At 40.5% G+C, this 18304-nt stretch overlaps 1 protein-coding gene across 1 annotated transcript in view; it reads left to right on the top strand.

Annotated features, from left to right (window-relative positions):
- The first annotated feature begins 445 nt into the window (after window positions 1-445).
- LOC122816369 (deleted in malignant brain tumors 1 protein-like) overlaps window positions 446-18304 on the top strand; it is a 785349-nt gene continuing 767490 nt past the window's right edge. The window contains exon 1 of the mRNA XM_044089117.1: window positions 446-512. Within this exon, the coding sequence (XP_043945052.1) occupies window positions 482-512 (31 nt within the window). The 5' untranslated portion in view covers window positions 446-481. The remainder of the gene's footprint in view (window positions 513-18304) is intronic.

Raw genomic sequence — 18304 nt, 5'->3', positions numbered from 1 at the left:
GTGCAATTTTCATGTTCTCTCAATATTTATGTCTGTTTTATTTATCAGATCTGATTTTCATCTACTTCGCCATAATGTATAAGTTTAACACCTGCTCTAAACTGTACACATGTAGTTCATTTACTCTTACCCTTGTAGGCTGAGTTACGGCAGATATTGCGGACCATTAAGAAGCACTACTTCATTTGCCCAGATAACAGATCATTTAATTTAATTATATAATGTTGCTGTGTCTGTGTAAAGCAGTATCAAACAACTGAGTTTTAAAAATATGCCTCTTACTAGCATAGCCTAAATATAGAGACCACTTTGCTGTAAATTCCTTATCTGATGCATCACAGTTCCTGCAAAAGAGGAAGATGAGGAGTCGTCGTTTTTTTTTTTTTTTTTTTGCTGTTTTTAATAACTTTACTGAAGACAGTTTCTTGGTTTTAGAAGAGGAAAGAAGAAATGACAACTTAGCACTGGCACTGCTCTGAAGATGTGTAGGATAATACAATGTATTTTCTTTGGTAAGTCAGCATTTCACTCTAAAATATATGCATATATTGCCATAATGCTTATTTGGGGATAATGTTTGTGTTCTGTAGTAAAATAACACATTTTTTCTATATGTTTTTTCTTTATAAAACACATTATGAGGAATAGGACCTGGAACGTCATTCACATGAAGTCATTTTCACCTCTTTATGACTTACTAGAAATAATATAAATGTAAAATTTATATTAGAGATTTAGATCATAAAATATTTCATTTGAAATATAATGCAGTATTATATTTACTGTCTTTTTTATTCAGATTACAAACCAGTTTGGAAAGGAATGTAATAGCCCACTGTTAAAGGTCTTGATTTATTATTTTAGCTGTTAAGTAAAATAACTCCTGTTATAGGTATAGTATATATTTTCATTGAAATGCTATATGAAATGATCATTTTTTTTAAACACTAGAACCTTTTAGCATGTATGAGTAAAATTTAAGCAGAGATAATAGGTGCTAATTAAAATATTTTATGATAGTTTCGCTTATCTTCAGACAATGTAGATGTAATTTATCAGAAAAATGTTTTAAAAGAGGAATGCAGTCCATTGCCTGTTTTTCTTTCAAACAAAATAAATGATTTCTACAAATTATGTATCACAGAGTTTGGAAAAATATTGGTGGAAACCTTGTCGATATTAGAAACATTTTTAAAAAATAAAATAAAAAATAAATAAATATGCTAATGGCAAATATATTAAAAGCTTTATCGTAGTCATAATTTGCAATGTAAGATTAATACTATGGATAGAATAGGATTTGAATATAAGGCTAGGCTAGGCACACAATTTAAGTTAATATGCCTTTAAAATAGGTGTCAGGGAAAAAATAAAAGAGATAAATTTTTATTAGGGCAATAATCCTCTTTTGTGGAGAACGATAATCTGCTGCTTGCATGTTACTAATGCTGGTGGTTGTTGCAGGGTTCAAGAATGAAGGGATAGCTCTTTTTTCAATATATCTGCAGGTGATCAAGGTGAAATTCCCAGAGCTCCAACTGCCAGAAGTAAAAGGCAGTCTAGGAACAGAACACAGATCACTCTTTTTTTCTTAGGAAAATACTGCCAGTGAAAGGTTTAAGTGAACTCTGGCAGTGACTCTTTTCTTTTGGGGGAATTCTTTCCTGTTTGACCTGGTGTGACCATGGAGTTGGTGTACTGCTTGTTCTCCACATCAGGGGTACTGGGTGACTTGTTCCATGCAAACAATAAAATAAAATAAATAAACAAACCAATAAATAAATAACACTTAAAGTTAATATTTTTAACCTTCCATATTTCAGGCATTAGGTTTTGAGATTTCTGATGCCAAAGGGTGTGCAGTTCAACATTTCATTGTAGTATCCAAGTTCTTCAGTTATGTACAATTTTTGGATTGTTTTATTGAATGCATTTTCCTTTGGTAGCAGAAAAAAAATGAACATTTTCTGCTGATTATTTTTTGCTTGATGTGTGATTGTTTGTTAATTAATTGATAGTTCCATCTTGTCAGAACTCATTTACAGTGGTAAACTGAGGAGAAGACCTTAAGGCGTATAATATTTATATTTAAAAAAAACACATTGATTTTTTTTAACTGAATTGCAAATGACTGAACAAATCTGACTGAAAACACATTTTCTGTAAGCACATTTCATAGCAACACATTTGACGGAAACATTGTATTGCACCAAACATGTCTTATTTTTTTTTTTTTTTTTTTGCCAGTGGAAGTTCACTTGTATCACAGCAGCCCTTTACTTAGATATACTAATTATACAGCAGTGAAGAAAAAAAAAACATTGTGAATTACTATCTATGCACAAACCTAGTTTATAAAAAAATTAATTAGATAAGACATATCTTTTTTTTTTGTTTTGTTTTGTGGGGGGGGTTATCCTCTGTGCAGTACAGTCGTGTTAAATATATTAGGTCTGTAGTCAGTCAACAGTTGAGAAAAGAGAAAAATACATACAATGAATCACTACTTCTTTATTTTACAATTTTCAGTCAATCATGATTCAATGAAATGAGTTTTCAATGAATTGTAATTTCTTTCAAATTTGTTCAGTCAGCTGTGATTCAGGGAAATGTCATTCATTCACAACAACTGCTGCCATTTCACGCATATGTATGTCAGAAATCAATGTAGTTAAGTAGAGCAAGAATTCATGCAAATATATAAAACACAAAGTATGCATTCAACCCATTGATCACAGAGCACAATGAATATGAATAGTTCCAGCCTTTCAGTAAGTAGCAAGCAATGCCATTAAGAGGAAACAGCAACTGAACAGGCAAATACAACTGTAACAGGTCATTGTAAGGCATTTACTTGGGCTTTTTTTACTGCTGGATATAATAGATGCAAATCTCCTGGGTATAGCTGTGACTGGGGGCAAACAAAGAAACAATTACAAAAACAACAGTTACAACTTTACAGTATTGATTTCATTGCCAAGTAAAAAGCTGGTGTGTGTGTGTGTGCGTGTGTGTGTGTGTGTGTGTGTGTGTGTGTGTGTGTGTGTGTGTGTGTGTGTGTGTGTGTGTGTGTGGCACAAGTCAGATAGTTATTTTTGAGAGACATAGTGCCTATGATGATTTCAGTGGAAGATAAGCCTTCTTAAGTTCATAGATTAGTACTAGGCTAACTGCCCATGTGGACCATTTTAAACCTAGCTAATTACCCAGCGTATGAGCCCAACCCTGCACCTTGTGCCTGTAACATAACATTGTACCCAATATGCTGAACTCCCACCCCATGACTTGGGATTAGAATCAAGCTCTGTACCTTGTGTGTATGAGCTGAAGACTTTAACTATTATACCAAATGAGCATGCAGTTGTTACCAACCTTCCACCATGCAGGAGCACTTTACTGAAGTGTATGAACATGCCTCCTGGGCAGACTTTGATGAGCACCCCTTCTGCAATTGTCATCAGCTTCTCTGCCAGTGCCAATAATTATCAGTCTATATTTCTGGCTGTCATTACTGACCACCATCCCTCCACCAGTGCTGGTAAGAACACACACTAATCAGCAACCTTCTTTGCCAAGCCATGTGCCACTGCTAAAGAACATCTTCTTTGCCAATGGTGATAATCACCCCTCTGCCACTGTCTATCAGATTCCCCTTATTCAACAACTCTTGCTATTGCTGATAAATACTTCTCATATGTTCATAGGTTCATAGAAGGTTACTAGGCAAATGGCCCAAGAGCCCTTACAAGTTTAGCCATATATATCCCGGGTCTATATTCTAAGATCAAAACTTATCAAATAACTAAAGATTGATCTTATAATATTGAAACCTAAAAATCTTGAATGGCTGATTTAACCCAGGGAAACACTTCCCTTAGCTGAATGAAAAAAAAATAAATTTAAATCCCAAATAAAGTGGTGGACTTTGAATCCCACACCTCCCCAACTAAATATACCAACTCCGAGATCACTCCAAATTGGAGAAAAGATCATAATTCGCATAATGGCCAAGGGAAGTGCTTCCCTGGGTTAAATTGGACATTTGAGATTTTTAGGTTTCAATATTATAAGATCGATTTTTAGTTATTTGATTAACTAAAGTTTCGATCTTATAATATAGACCCATTTATCCTAAGTTGCCCCAGGTATTGATGGTTAGGTAAGTGAAGTTCATAGAGGCAAAGGTCTATGGTAATTAATAAAATTTTTTCTCTATCCAGGGAGGTTCATGGGCCCTACCCCAGGAGTGAATTTGTGGTCACCCATACATTAATCTAGGTTGTGTTTGAAGAGTTTCAGGGAGGTGCTCTGTTTCATGTGAATAATAATAACTGCTTTATAGGTGACAGCTTAGAATCTGTGCTTATGTTCTGATCCTGGTGAGAGTAAGAGCAAAGTGCATTGATTCCTGACTCTTTCTGGTTGGAGAGTGAGTGTCTGTGCTTAACATACCTGGTTGGTCTGATTGCTATTTGAGGCATCTACCAGAAAAAGGCTACAAGCCTGCAGACCCTTGCATCATCTGGGATAAGACTGTGGATCACCAAACAGGCTGTGGCCTGCTTCTCTTCTTGGGATTGGTGCTAAAACTAGCTAGTTTTAGCTAGCACTAGGCAGTTTTTTAGTTTCAGCACTCAAAACTGTTTCCTTGTGCTCAGCACTTGCTCAGAACTTGTTGTAAGCACTAAATAAACTACAAATTACTACAGCACTCAACTGTCCTCACTTCTCAAGAGAAAAACAGTTCTTAGTACTTAAATTAATAAGTACCTATCCAGACATGTCAATGGGTCAGCTCCCAGTGTTTTATCCTGTCCACCTGATGATTCTGGGAATCTTGGGGCAATGTAGCAATTGCCTCAGGTATACTACTGACAACCATCTCCTCCTACCACCCAACCCTACAACCTGTGAGAGATGCACTTATATAGCCAAACTGGAAACCAAGCTCTCTCCAGCCAAGACTGGAATAGACAGTCAAGAGGAGAAGGTTAACACCTGTACCACACCACACTCAACACATAGTCCTTCAAAACCCACACTACCAAAACCCACACATAGAAACAGAAAGCACACACTTACATTCATGGAGGCTCTCAATAAAAATCTGCCCAAGCAACAGAGACCACCCAAACTGAAACGCAGACAACCACCACCCCCAACACTACCCAAATGACACATAGCCCACAAAATCAGTGTGCCACTCGACCTCAGCCCATAAGGCAAAACAACGTACCCAAGACACTAGTCATAGGTGACTCTATAGTCAGTTACTGTCAGCTGCCTGTTGGGTGCCAGGATCTACCACATAATGCATGCACTCAGGTCACTCCACAACAAGTACAAATATGACTCTGTCATTGTCCATGTTGGGGTGAATGACCTGAGACGTACCTCCCTGGACTACATGAAAAGAGACATGGAGGAACTCTCAGATCTTGTAGCCCAGGAGGGTATGACCCTAGCCCTGAGTAGCATCCTGCCATTGCCCAGAATGATGCAACAGTACAAGGACAAAATGATTGACTTCAACAATTGGCTAAGCTTCTGTTGTCATTCTAAGGGGATCCAGTATCTGTCTGCCTGGGACGACATGGTCGACAGACCACAATGCTTTGCCAGAGATGGCCTGCACCTGTCACCCCTGGGATTCCAGATATTGGCTAAGGCTCTTGCCACTGCTATAGTGCCTTTTTTAGGCAAGGTTCAAATGCTAAATTCACCACCATAACAGGTACAAGCAAGCAAACTCTGAGGGTAATGCTACTCAATGCTAGATATCTAAACCTCAAAATGTACTCACTCGAGGCACTCCTTAAAATGGGGAACATTGACATCTGTGCAGTGACAGAGACCTGGTTCAAGGCTCCAGAGAGCACCCCATGCATTACCAGGCTATAATTCATACCACACTGTTCGGCCACATAACCTGGACCGAAACATTAAAGGTGGAGGTGTGTCCATATTCATTAAGGATATCCACACCTCCAGGCTAGTTGCTCAATATAATGCATCCAAGATTATCCAAGTGCAACTAACACTGGGCAAGACTGCAATCCAGGTTGTAGCTTGTTACAGATCGCCCACCATGCCCCAGGATTCCCACTCTTCATGTCTTAAGACACTGAAAAATATTAAGGTACAACCCCAATACCTTAATTATGGGCGATTTCCACTACCCCACCATCAGCTGGGAAAATTACTCACGTACCAACTCATTCACTCAATGTTTTCTGGAATTCATAAATTCCAACACCTTGGATCAGCTTGTCCACACCCCCCACCAGGGGAAGCAATATCCTGGACCTGGTCATTAACAATATGGGTAACCGGTATTACACACCAAAGGTCAACTCATTGCTGGTCAGATCCGACCACAAGCTAATCCCATTAGACATCCATATCCCATCCCCACCCCCACATTAAGGAAACCACCATCAAAAACTACTCCAAAGCCAACTTCATGCTTCTTAAGACAGAAGTGGAAAACTTCACGACAACCATGCAGACAGAAAATAGAGATACGACTGCAGAATCTTACACAAATGCATTGCATAAGCACATACACGAATGCATGGATCGTGCCATCCCCAACAGAAGCAAGACACTATCCTCCAAAAACAGGAAGCCAATCTGGTGATCCCCTGCCATAAACAAGCTCTACAAGAGAAGGAAGAAGCTGTTGCAAAAAAGAGTAAAATCCCAAGATTGGAGGAACTCTCTGGTCAGCCTCAGCAAGTAGCTGAGATCCCTCATAAAATCCTCCAAAGCCAGTTATGAAAATAAAATTGCAACTGATTCCAAAGACAACCCCAAAGCATTCTACAGCTATGTCAAGAATCTCAATGGCAACACCCAGATCTGCTCTGAGCTACAGCACAATGGCAGTAAATATACAGAACCAACTGATATTGCCAACATCCTGGCGGATAGGTTCAGTGCTAATTTTATCCCCCTCTCACCCTACAAAGGGCCAACCTTAATACCAGAAGAATGCAAAGCTCTTGTAATCACGGATATGTCAAGAACACAGCATCCATGGGACCAGACAACATCCCAGGCTGTGTACTGCACGAATTACAGAACAAGCTGGCACCCCACCTAAGTACCATGTTCAATCATAGCCTCACCTCAGGCTATGTGCCTACTGAATGGCACACAGTGACGGTTATCCCACTCCACAAAGAGGGTGCCACCATGGACCCTGGACACAACTGCCTCATTAGCCTGATGAGCCTGGTCTGCAAGGCCATGGAATGTATCATCTTGGAGCTAAGAAACAAAGACATAGGTAACCGCCAAACCCTGGTCCCCACTCAGTTTGGGTTTGTAAAAGGTAGACCATATCTACTAAACCTGACTGACTTCTTTGAAGCAGTCACTAGCACCATAGATGAGGGCAAGGTAGTGCACACAGCCTATCTTGACCTCGCCAAGGCTTTCAATACCATCCTCCACTCTGGAATTATAGATAAACTCACTAAACTGGGCATAAATCCCTATGTCACAAGATGGGCAATCAACTGGCTCACTGACAGAACCCACACAGTAAAAGTAGTTGACTCCAAGTCCAACTTCAGACCAGTGACGAGTGGAGTACCACAGGGTTCGGCCCTGGATCCTCTCCTGTTTGGCATCTACTTCTCTGAAGTGCATGCCAACACAGAAGGTCTTTGGCTAACAAAGTTCGCAGATGACTGCAAACTGGGAGCCATAATAGAATCATCTAATGATGTAGACATTCTACAAAAGAGCATCACAGAGACTGATGCTTGCTGTCAAAATCATGGCCTCAAGCTCAATGCCAAGAAGTGCATTGTCATCCACTTTAGGAAAAACTCAGTACCCATTAACTACCATATAAGCAGTAGCTCACTAAACACTGAAAGTGTGATAAGAGACCTCGGGACACAGGTGTACAGTAGTCTCTACTTTGATAACCACATCAACACAGTAGTAAGGAGATCCTTCAATGTGGCTCATCTCATCACAAAATGGTTCTCCTCTAGAAAAAAGGAGGTAATTGTTCCTCTCTACTCATCCCTCATCAGACCCATTATAGAGTACAATGCCCCATTTGGCATGTATCTCAAAAGGCACCTACAACAATTTGAAAGGCCACAGAAATACTTCACTAAGAGGATTACTGGCCTCAAACAGATGCCATATGCAGACCGTCTCAAAAAACTCCAGCTCTACTCAGTCGCATATTGCCTACTCGGAGGTGATCTGTGCCTAACATACAAAGCTATGTCAAACCCAGAGCTGTTGGACATGCTACACTTAAAGAAATCCCAATCTCTCAGAACCACATGCTCCAGGGACCTAAACCTTGTCATCACAATAAACAGAACATGCTGGAGGGATAGATTCCTGTCCCAGAGACTTCCCATACTCTGGAACAAACTACCCATTCATGTCAAGCAAAGTTCCTTATTGGCCCTCTTTAAGAAACATATTAACAACTCAGGTACTAACTCCCTTGCTCAACTTTTCCTAGAATTTATAAACTGAAATGCCCTGGTTCAACTGGTCAACACTCCCACCAGAGGTTACAACATATTGGACTTGGTCATGACCAACATGGGCGACCGTTGTTCCACACCAGAGGTCAGCCCCTCGCTGGTTAGATCAGACCATAAACAAATCACTTTGGATATCCATATTCCGCCCCCACCCCTGGACAAGAAAACCACCATGAAAAGCTTTTCAAAAGCAAACTTCACATTACTTAAGACCAAGGTGGAAAGTTTCAAAGCCCCCATGCTGAAGGATAACATTGTTCAAACTGCAAAGTCCTTTACTAATGCATTTTATGGACAGCTACAAGAATGCATGGATAATGCCATCCCAAGCAAAACCAAGACTCACTCCTCTAAGAAAAGGAAACCAGTCTGGTGGACTCCTGCCATAAACAAGCTATACAATAGAAGGAGAAAACTAGTACAGAAAATAGTAAAATCCCAAGAAGAGAAGACATCCCTGATCAGTATCAGCAAGAAATAACGATCCCTCATAAAATCATCCAAGGCAAGCTTTGAAAGAAAAATTGCCAAAGACTCCAAAGATAACCACAAGGCATTCTTTAGCTATGTCAAGAATCTAAGTGGCAATGCTCAGAGGCTCAAAGTTAGTGCAGAATGGCACAAAATACACTGAACCCACTGATATTGCTAACATCCTGGCAGACAGGTTTAGCGCAAACTTCACCCCCCTCTCACCCCCAAAAGGGCCCATAACCATACCAGAAGTATGTAGAGTCCCTGAAATCACAGACACTCAGGTTAAAACAGCCCTCTCCAAAGCAAAAAACACAGCATCAATGGGACCAGACAGTGTCCCAGGCTGCATCCCCCACAAGCTCAAAGACAAACTAACCCCTCACCTAAACACACACTGTTCAAACTCAGTGTCTCCACAGGCTACATACCCATAGAGTGGTGCACAGCAACTGTTATTCTGCTCCACAGAGGAGGAGCCACAACAGACCCCGGGAACTATCTCCCTATAAGCCTGACTAGCTTGGTCTGCAAGGCTATGGAGCGCATCATCATGGCACTCATTAACAGAGACATTGGGAAACTCCAAACACTGGACCCTACCCAGTTTGGCTTTGTTAAGTGCAGATCATGCCTCCTAAACCTGGTGGACTTCTTTGAGACTGTAACCGAGGCTATAGATGAAAGAAAGGTAGTACACGCAGCCTACCTAGACCTCGCTAAGGCCTTTGACACCATTCCCCATTCTGGTATTATAGACAAGCTCACTAGCCTGAACATAAACCCCTACGTCACAAGATGGGTTGCGAATTGGCTCATGGACAGAACCCACATGGTGAGAGTTGATGGAGCTAGGTCCGACTCTAAACCGGTTACAAGTGGCATTCACCAGGGCTCAGTCCTAGGTCCCCTCCTGTTTGGCATATACTTCTCAGAGGTACAGGCAAGCAGAGGAGGACTATGGCTGACCAAGTTCGCAGACGACTGCAAACTAGGGGCTATAATTGACTCTCTGGCTGACAAAGACATCCTCCAAAAGAGTCTCACTGAGATGGATACCTGGTGTCAAAATCATGGCCTCAAGCTAAATGCCAAAAAGTGCATAGTCATCCCCTTTGGAAAAAACAAAGTACCCACAAACTACCACATAGGTGGTAGTCCCCTAAATACAGAAGTCATAATAAGGGATCTGGGGACCCAAGTAGATAGTAACCTCACCTTTGATAATCACATTGCCAAAGTGGTTAGAAAATCCTTCTATGTGGCCCACCTAATCACAAAAGGGTTCACATCCAGATCAAAAGAGGTCATTGTGCCCCTCTACTTATCACTCATATGACCCATCATAGAGTACAATGCCCCATTTGGGATGTACCTTACAAGACACCTGCAACAGCTGGAAAGACCACAGAAGTACCTCACCAAGAGGATCACTGGCCCTATGCAGCTCGACTGAAGAAACTCCAGTTGTACTCGGTTGCATACCACCTACTCAGAGATTATCTCTGCCTGACATACAAGGCCATGTCCAACCCAGAATTGATAGACATGCTCCACCTAAAGAAAACCTTATCCCCTCGAGCCACATGCTCTAGGGATCTAAAGCTCACCACAACAATAAATATGATGTGCTGGAGGGATAGATTCCTGTCCCAGAGACTTCCCATGCTTTGGAACAAGATTCCAATCTACATTAGGCAGAGCTCCTTGCTAACACTCTTCAAAAGAAACCTTGATGAGTGGATGGGAAACAGAAAGTTTACCTCGGGGATCACTTCAGTGGCTCTGCTTGACAGAGGCACCGGGAACTAATCTAAGGGGGCAGTGAAAGCCAACACATTCTGGCTAGGCTTAAAAATGCCTTCGGGCAGATAGCCTAGTACCAACCTATGAACCTATGGGAAATAGAAAATTCACCCTGGGGATCACTTCTGTGACACTGCTTGACAGGGGTACAGGAAAATAATTTTCTTGGGTGGCAAATGCCAGGCAACCTTTTTGTCTAGGCTTATAAAGGCCCCAGGGTCAATAGCCTAGTACCTACCTTTGAACCTATGAACCTATGAAACTATGAATTGGAAGCTTGTTCCAGAGAATTGGCAGTCTGTGGGAGATGTATCTATCTTTCCAGCATGGCCTGCTCATGGTAGAGGATAGGTTAAGATCCCTGGACCGAGTGAGCCTCGTGCAGTTTGATTTATGATTTTGTAGTATTTCCATTAGGGCCAGGTCAGAGACTGCCCTGTAAGCTGAGCACAGCTCACCACTTAGCAATCTGTAGGAGACAAAATCCTGTGACAGGGTTTTCAGTCTTTCCGGGTATGACTTGTTTTGTGTAGCCCATAATCTCTTGGTGAGAAACATCTGTGGTTTCTCCAATTGTTGCAGGGGTCTGTTGAGGTACATGCAAAATAGAGCACTGTACTGAATTACTGGTCTGATGACGGCTGAGTATAATCGAATTATAACATCCTTAGCTTTAGATGCAATGCCTTTACTTATAAGATTTGCCACATAGAAGGATTTCCTTACTACTGTGGGTATGTGATGGTCAAAGTTCAGATTGCTATCAACTTGAGTACCCAGATCATGTAACACTGGGTCTACACTTAGGTATGTGCTGTCTATAATGTAATTAGCAGGAATGCCAGCTTTCCCAAAGGGAATAATGATGCATTTTTTTCTGCATTTAGCTTTAATCATTGGCTTTAGCACCAATCATTTGTCTGCTTTAATCCTGTCTGCAGTATATAACATCATTGGGAGACTCAGTGATTGCTCTCAGTTTGCAATTGTCAGTGAATTTGGTCGGCTACAGGCCATCTATGTTTGCCAGAATGTCTGAGAAATAAATTCCAGATGGAAAGCAGCCAGCACACAACACTGTAGTATACCACTGTTGACTGGTCTTTTGCTAGAGGTGAAGTCACCCACTTTGACACTATGAGCCCTGTTGGTGAGCCAGTCGGCTACCCATTCAGTAATGTAGGGGTTAATTTCAAATTGGGAGAGTTTCTCTATAATATCTGAGTGAGGGATTGTGTCAAATTCCTTGACTAGGTCATGATAGGTGGTATGCATTGTCTTTCCCTCGTCCAGGGCCTTGGTGACTTTCTCAGAGAAATCAACCATGTTTAACAGGCATGATGTACCTTTAACAAATCCAAACTAGGTTGTGTCCAGTGTTTGGAGCTTACCTATGTCCTTGTTAATAAGGTCAATTATGATTCTATCCATATCCTTGCAGATGGGGCTAGTCAAGCTTATGGCCCTATAATTCCCAGGGTCAGTTGATGGTCCTGCTTTGTGCAGAGGGTTTATTGTTGCCATCTTCCATTCTGCTGGGACATAGCCAGTTTACAGGCTGTGGTTAAACAGGGATCCAAATGAGTCTGGTAGGTCAGTTGCTTAAAAGGCAACCTGGGATGTTGTCTGGTCCCATTAATGCCATGTTTTTATTCTTGGACAGTGCAGAGATGACCTGCTGTCTTGGGTTAACAGGCTGTGGACTAGTGGTAGGTATATTTTTGGTGATGACTGGAGGGGATGGAGGGGTGAAGTTTGCTCCAAATCTGTCAGCTAGCAGGTTGGCTATTACCTCTAGCTGAGTATGGGTGGTGCCAGTTACAACCAGTTCAGTGCATAGCTGGGTATTTACACTTAGATTCCAGAAGTAGTTAAAGAATGCCCTGTGATTATCCTTAGCTAGGGAGGATATTTTTGCTTAGTAATTAGCTTTGGAGGACTTGACAAGATCTCTAATTTGTTTTTTATTTTAAGCTAGAGAGGGATTTCTTCCTCTGCTGAGCCAGTTCCCTCTTGTTCTTGGACATTCGTTTCTTTCTCTTGTTGCACAGCTTGTTAATACTTGGGGGCCATAAGGATGGCTTGTTTTTGGCAAGACATGGTTGTAATCCAGTCATGTACAGCTGATTCTATACAACTGCTCAAGTGGTTATAGAGGGCAATGGTGTACACCTCTGCATAGGAATCCATGTTACCTTCATTTGAGAGGGATTTGAAACTACTTTTACCATCACCTAGTAGGAGGTACTTTGTCTTTGAAAAATTCTTAAGCATTTTTGAGCTTGATGGGGTATCTGATCTTATGATTAAATTGACCAAGACTGATTTATGGTCCAAACTTACCAGGGTGGACATCAAAGAGAGGGAATGCAATGCTCTCCCATGTTAGTGAGTAGTATGTCTAGGACAGTTAAGCCACTTCTGGGTGTGCTGACTAGCTGTTCCAAAGCATTTACACTGACAAATTCCAAGAACCTCTGAGCCAGCATGTTTGTGGTCATGTATATTTTCCAGTCAATGGTAGGATAATTAAAATCACCCATGAGTAAGGTATAGGGCTGTATGGTAAGTGACTCCAGTAAGTCCAGGTATGTGGTATGCTTTTCCTGTTTCATGGAGAGGGATCTGTAGCTAGCTATGATGTGGTAGGGAACTTTGCCTATACCATTATTTGAACATGGAGTAGCTCAAGAAACTCATACTGTATAACCAGTCTCAATGTGTACTTATCCTTAATTAAGATGGATATACCTCCTCCTTTGGTTCTTTCACACTCAGTTTGTGGTCTGAACATATGGAAGGCATTGTAGCCCTGCATGGCTGGGGTGTTTTCCATGCCTTTGAATCATGCCTCAGTGACTGCACAGATGTCAACATCTTCCAAAGTGAGGAATGCTTCCAGGGAGTGCAGTTTCCTGTTTAGACTCTTAGCATTAAACAGCAGAACCTTGAGTTTACCTAGAGAGGATTTTGTTATGTTGGAAGGTTGGTTATTGTGACACTGCCTATAAAAGGCACAATAGGGGTGGCTAATGCCTTTGCCAGTATCCGAAAGCCTAGATATGAAAGTTGCAGACTATTTCTGGCAAAGCAGAGTAGCCTATCAACCATGTCTTCCGAGGCTAACAGATATTGGATCCCCTTGGTCTGACACCAGAAGTTAAGCCAATTGTTAAACTCAATCATTTTTTATTTGTATTGTGGCATCATCCTTGGAGAAGATAGAATGCTGCTTAAGGTTAAGCTTATACTTGCCTGTGACACATAATCTGAGAGCCCATTCATGTCTCTCTTCATAGAGTCCAGTGAGGTACATCTCAAGTCATTTACCCACACATGAACTATGATGCAGTCATACCAGTACTTGTGGTTGAGTGACTTGATGGATCCTAGCACCTGACAGGCAGCTAAACGTAACCCAGTCCTCATCCAACCTGGTGAGGGGAACAGCCGTGTGTCTCACATTGTAATCACCTATGACCAGCACATTACATTTTGTGGTTTTATGCCTTATGGGCTTATTTGTTGAGACACTAGTGTGTGTGTTATTATGTGTTGCATTTTTTTGCATTGTTATGTGTGTAAGGGTTTTTTTATTTGTGAGAACTTGGAACTTCTTGTAAGTTACTAGTGAGTACTCCTGCATATGTGGGTTTATGTGCTGTGTTCTTATTTAATGTGTGAAGTGTTTGTGTGTGTGTGTGTGTGTGTGTGTGTGTGTGTGTGTGTGTGTGTGTGTGTGTGTGTGTGTGTGTGTGTGTGTGTGTGTGTGTGTGTGTGTGCGTTGATAACCTGTTTGGAATTCGATGTAAGAGTCTTGCCTCCAATTTCATAGCATATCTATATCTCTCACATGAAGTATTTGTTTGTTTCAAGAGTAAATAGTTGTCAGTATACAAGAAGCAATTGCTACATTGCTCCAGGATACCTATGTCTATCAGGGTGACCAGAGAGATGATGGAAAACTGCAAATCCATGATAGCAAGCTGTTATTGTATGTTTTATTAGGAAAGAAAATGGGTCAGTTTGATAGGACTGTGCTTGTAGCACTGAGATTGCAAGAAGGTCCTATACTTTGTGTAGGCTAAAGTTGATCGATAAGGCAACTCTGCTCAGTACACAACCGAGTTGCTCCTGGACCAGCAGAAAAGCTTGAAAGGGTTTCAATGACAGTTGTTTAGGGAAAAGCTTAGCTTCAAGGCTTTTGCATTTATACAGAGCACTGCTAACCACTGTTGTGTGAAGAGCAGTACTGCACAAAAGTGAAGCTTAAATATAAGCACAGGGAAACAAGTTTTAAGTTAACTACCAATCAGGAAAGCAAACAATAAGCCTACCACCAGAAATCCCCACCTCAGATAGGTTAGAGCAGCCTACTTTTTCCATAATGGTGCAGAAAAACACCTTCTTAATGTAGAATTGCTGGCTTGGAGCACAAGTGTAACAAGACCACACAAACTACCTACACCAGCCCTACAACTAACAGATACAATGTACTACAGTGCAAGTAACTACTTAAATCAGAATCAGCCAGTGCATTTTTTCTGAACCACTAAAGTACAGCTGCAGTATATAAAAAAAGTGCATAAAAATACTTAGAGCCCTTGTGTGCACTCCCCAGCTCAGATAGAACAGGTAAAGGTGGGAGGGTGGCCTAATGGTTAGCTCAGATAGAACAGGTAAAGTTGGGAGGGTGGCCTAATGGTTAAGGTGTTTGCCTTATAAATACAAGGTGCAGGGTTTGAGTCTCACAGGAGATAATTGGCTAGGCTTAAAATTGCTCGCAAGGGAGTTAGCTTAGTACTAACCTATAAACCTATGAAAAACCTACTGCTACTAGATCAATAATCCCATTCCTCCTAATATCAAAGCAAAGTAAATGAGTGCCCTGAGTGAAATGCTACCAGAAATAAACTTAAAGATACAGATAGAGCAGTGTACTTTAAACAACTTATAAAAGTGTGATTATTGAATAAAAGTACTTTGCTTTGTATAAATGAGCCAGCAGCCACTCAATTGTGCAGAATTTATAACGGCACTAAAAAACAAGATAAGCTGATTAATAAGCCCTCCAGCCAATAAATCTACAAGCAGAAATCTCAAGTGTTTCCCCAAAATAAACAAACCACTCTACCTCCCAGTGAACTACATGGAAAATCCACTGACCTCTTGATATAAAAACAAGTGCTTGCTAGAGTGTAAAAGTGCATTACTGCTCTGTCAATGCTCAAGTGTACCCCCTCTGACAATGTTCATCAGTCTCATCAGTGATGTTTAAAGAACTCCCCCTCTGCCACTGTTGCTCATCAACTCCCTTTCACCAGTGCTGATGAGTACCCCCCAGTCAGCACTGAAGAGAAATTATCATCTCATAATTGATCTGAACTGAGAACTGAAGGGAATTAATCATTCCATAATTGATTTTAACTAAGACTTAGCTAATATTATCTAAATCTTGAATTTTCCTTTCTTTGTTTCTTAAGTAGTTTTTAAGGCATTCTGTAACTAGGCAATCATGCATCTACTTCCAGATGTGTTACTATTCATATTCCTTGTATACTTTTTTCTGTTCTTTGTAACTAATGTCTGTTTGCATGGTTGTTTCCTTCTGGCTTGGGTTATGGTTGAAAAGTCTCTTCTGACCAGCTCATTTATCCAGTGCTAATGAGCATGACCTCTGCCACTCCTGACCAGCACCCTCTTTAACAGTGTTCATCAGTTCCCTTTCTGCCAATGCCGAAACCTATTTCTCTGATAGTGTTAATCAGCACCAAATGTGATTCACAAAGGAAGCTTGAGAAGAAGTGCAAGGGTCAGCCATAATCCAGTATAGCATTTATTTACAGAGAGTATGTCCCTGCACATAATGAGTATTGAAATGAATTTATAGGCAACTTTAAAATTCAGTTTCAATAAATAATTATGGATTAAAATAGTCTTAGAATGGAGGGGAAAATGAACTTGGTATGCAGTGTTATATCAATATACTGAAGACCGATCCAAAGTGAAGTAGCATTGGACCAGACCCAATTTGGCTTGTCAAAGGGAAGTCTTGCCTGCTCATTCTGGTGGACTTCTTCAAGAAAGTCTCCAAGGATATGGATGAGGGTAAAATGGTACACACCACTTATCTAGACCTGGCCAATGCATTCAACACAATTGGGGATCATAGATAAACTTACTGAGTTAGGCATAAATCCCTACATCATCAGAAGGATAGCAAACTGGCTCACTGACAGGACACGTTGTCCAGACAGGTGAATCCACCTCTGATAAAAAAACCTGTTACTGAAATGAAGGCCAATGTTGGGGGCCTTGAGTTCACCAAGTTTGCTGATGACTGCAACCTAGGAGCCATCATTGAATCCCCAAACAATGGTGACATCCTACAAACAGGCCTAAAAATGACAAATGACTGATGTCAAAACCATGGTTTGAGACTAAATGCTAAACAATTTTAATCATACCCTTAGGTAAATCATATATTCCTGCAAATTATAATTTCAATAGTAGACCCAGTGGTGAGGGACCTAGGAACACCTAAACTTAAACTTTGACCACCAGGTAGCTACAGTAGTAAGGAAATTCTTCTGTGTGGGTCAGCTTATAAGTAAAGCCATAACACTGAGATCAAAGAAAGTCATAGTGTCATTGTACTCGGCCTTCATCATGCCCTTATTTATTTATTATTGATTTACATTGTCCATATATATTTATAACACACAAGTTTTGTATGGTGAATTTTAAGTCGACTCATAAGTACTTGCTTATTTATTTACTTGTTTTTTGGCATGTGGTTTCAAGATTTTAAATAAAGTTTTAACACCCAGTCCTTTATTATGGGTATTTAAATTATTTATAGGTTTGCACCCTTTTAACAATGTATTCTTGGGTGTTTATATGCATTCTTGGTTTGCATGTTTCACTTTTTATCTTTAACACCAAAGAAGAATGGTTGTTTAGTTGTAATTTTATGCACGTCTCCTTTTAGTTTTTATTGTCAGCTAATTAATGGATTGAGTAGTTAATTAAGAAAGATACATATAGGAATGGATGGGTGATGTTGTTTTTATCTGATGAAGTCCGTATCATCTGTGATGAAAACGCAGTGATAAAGCTAAGCGTTATTTTTTTTAGTGTGTGTTTGAGACATTACTACCACTGAGTGCTTTAACAACTTCAAACACACCCTATAAAACATTTTCTTTGTAATTAGACCTACCCCTGCACTTTTCACAACAGGTGAACGCCATGCACTGTCTAGGGCCTTTTCTTTCTACATCTGGAGATCCCTAGACCGTGAATTTCATCCATTAACCATTACCATATCGAACTAAGAAGCTTTCTGTATTTCTACACCTTTAACTATTCCCATCCTACTCCATAATTCTTCCAAGCATATGCTTGCTTCAAATATTCTGAACCTCTGCATGACTCTTACTCTTCACCTTAATCCTACCTGAAAAAATAAATTGTAATCTATCACATTACTTTTATTT

The sequence above is a fragment of the Protopterus annectens genome, chromosome 1.part1 (assembly GCF_019279795.1).
Source record: "Protopterus annectens isolate FY-2018-M chromosome 1.part1, PAN1.0, whole genome shotgun sequence".
NCBI lineage: Eukaryota > Metazoa > Chordata > Ceratodontiformes > Protopteridae > Protopterus > Protopterus annectens.
Note: the sequence above shows the minus strand (reverse complement) of the source record. Positions and strands in the feature narration are given on the sequence as shown.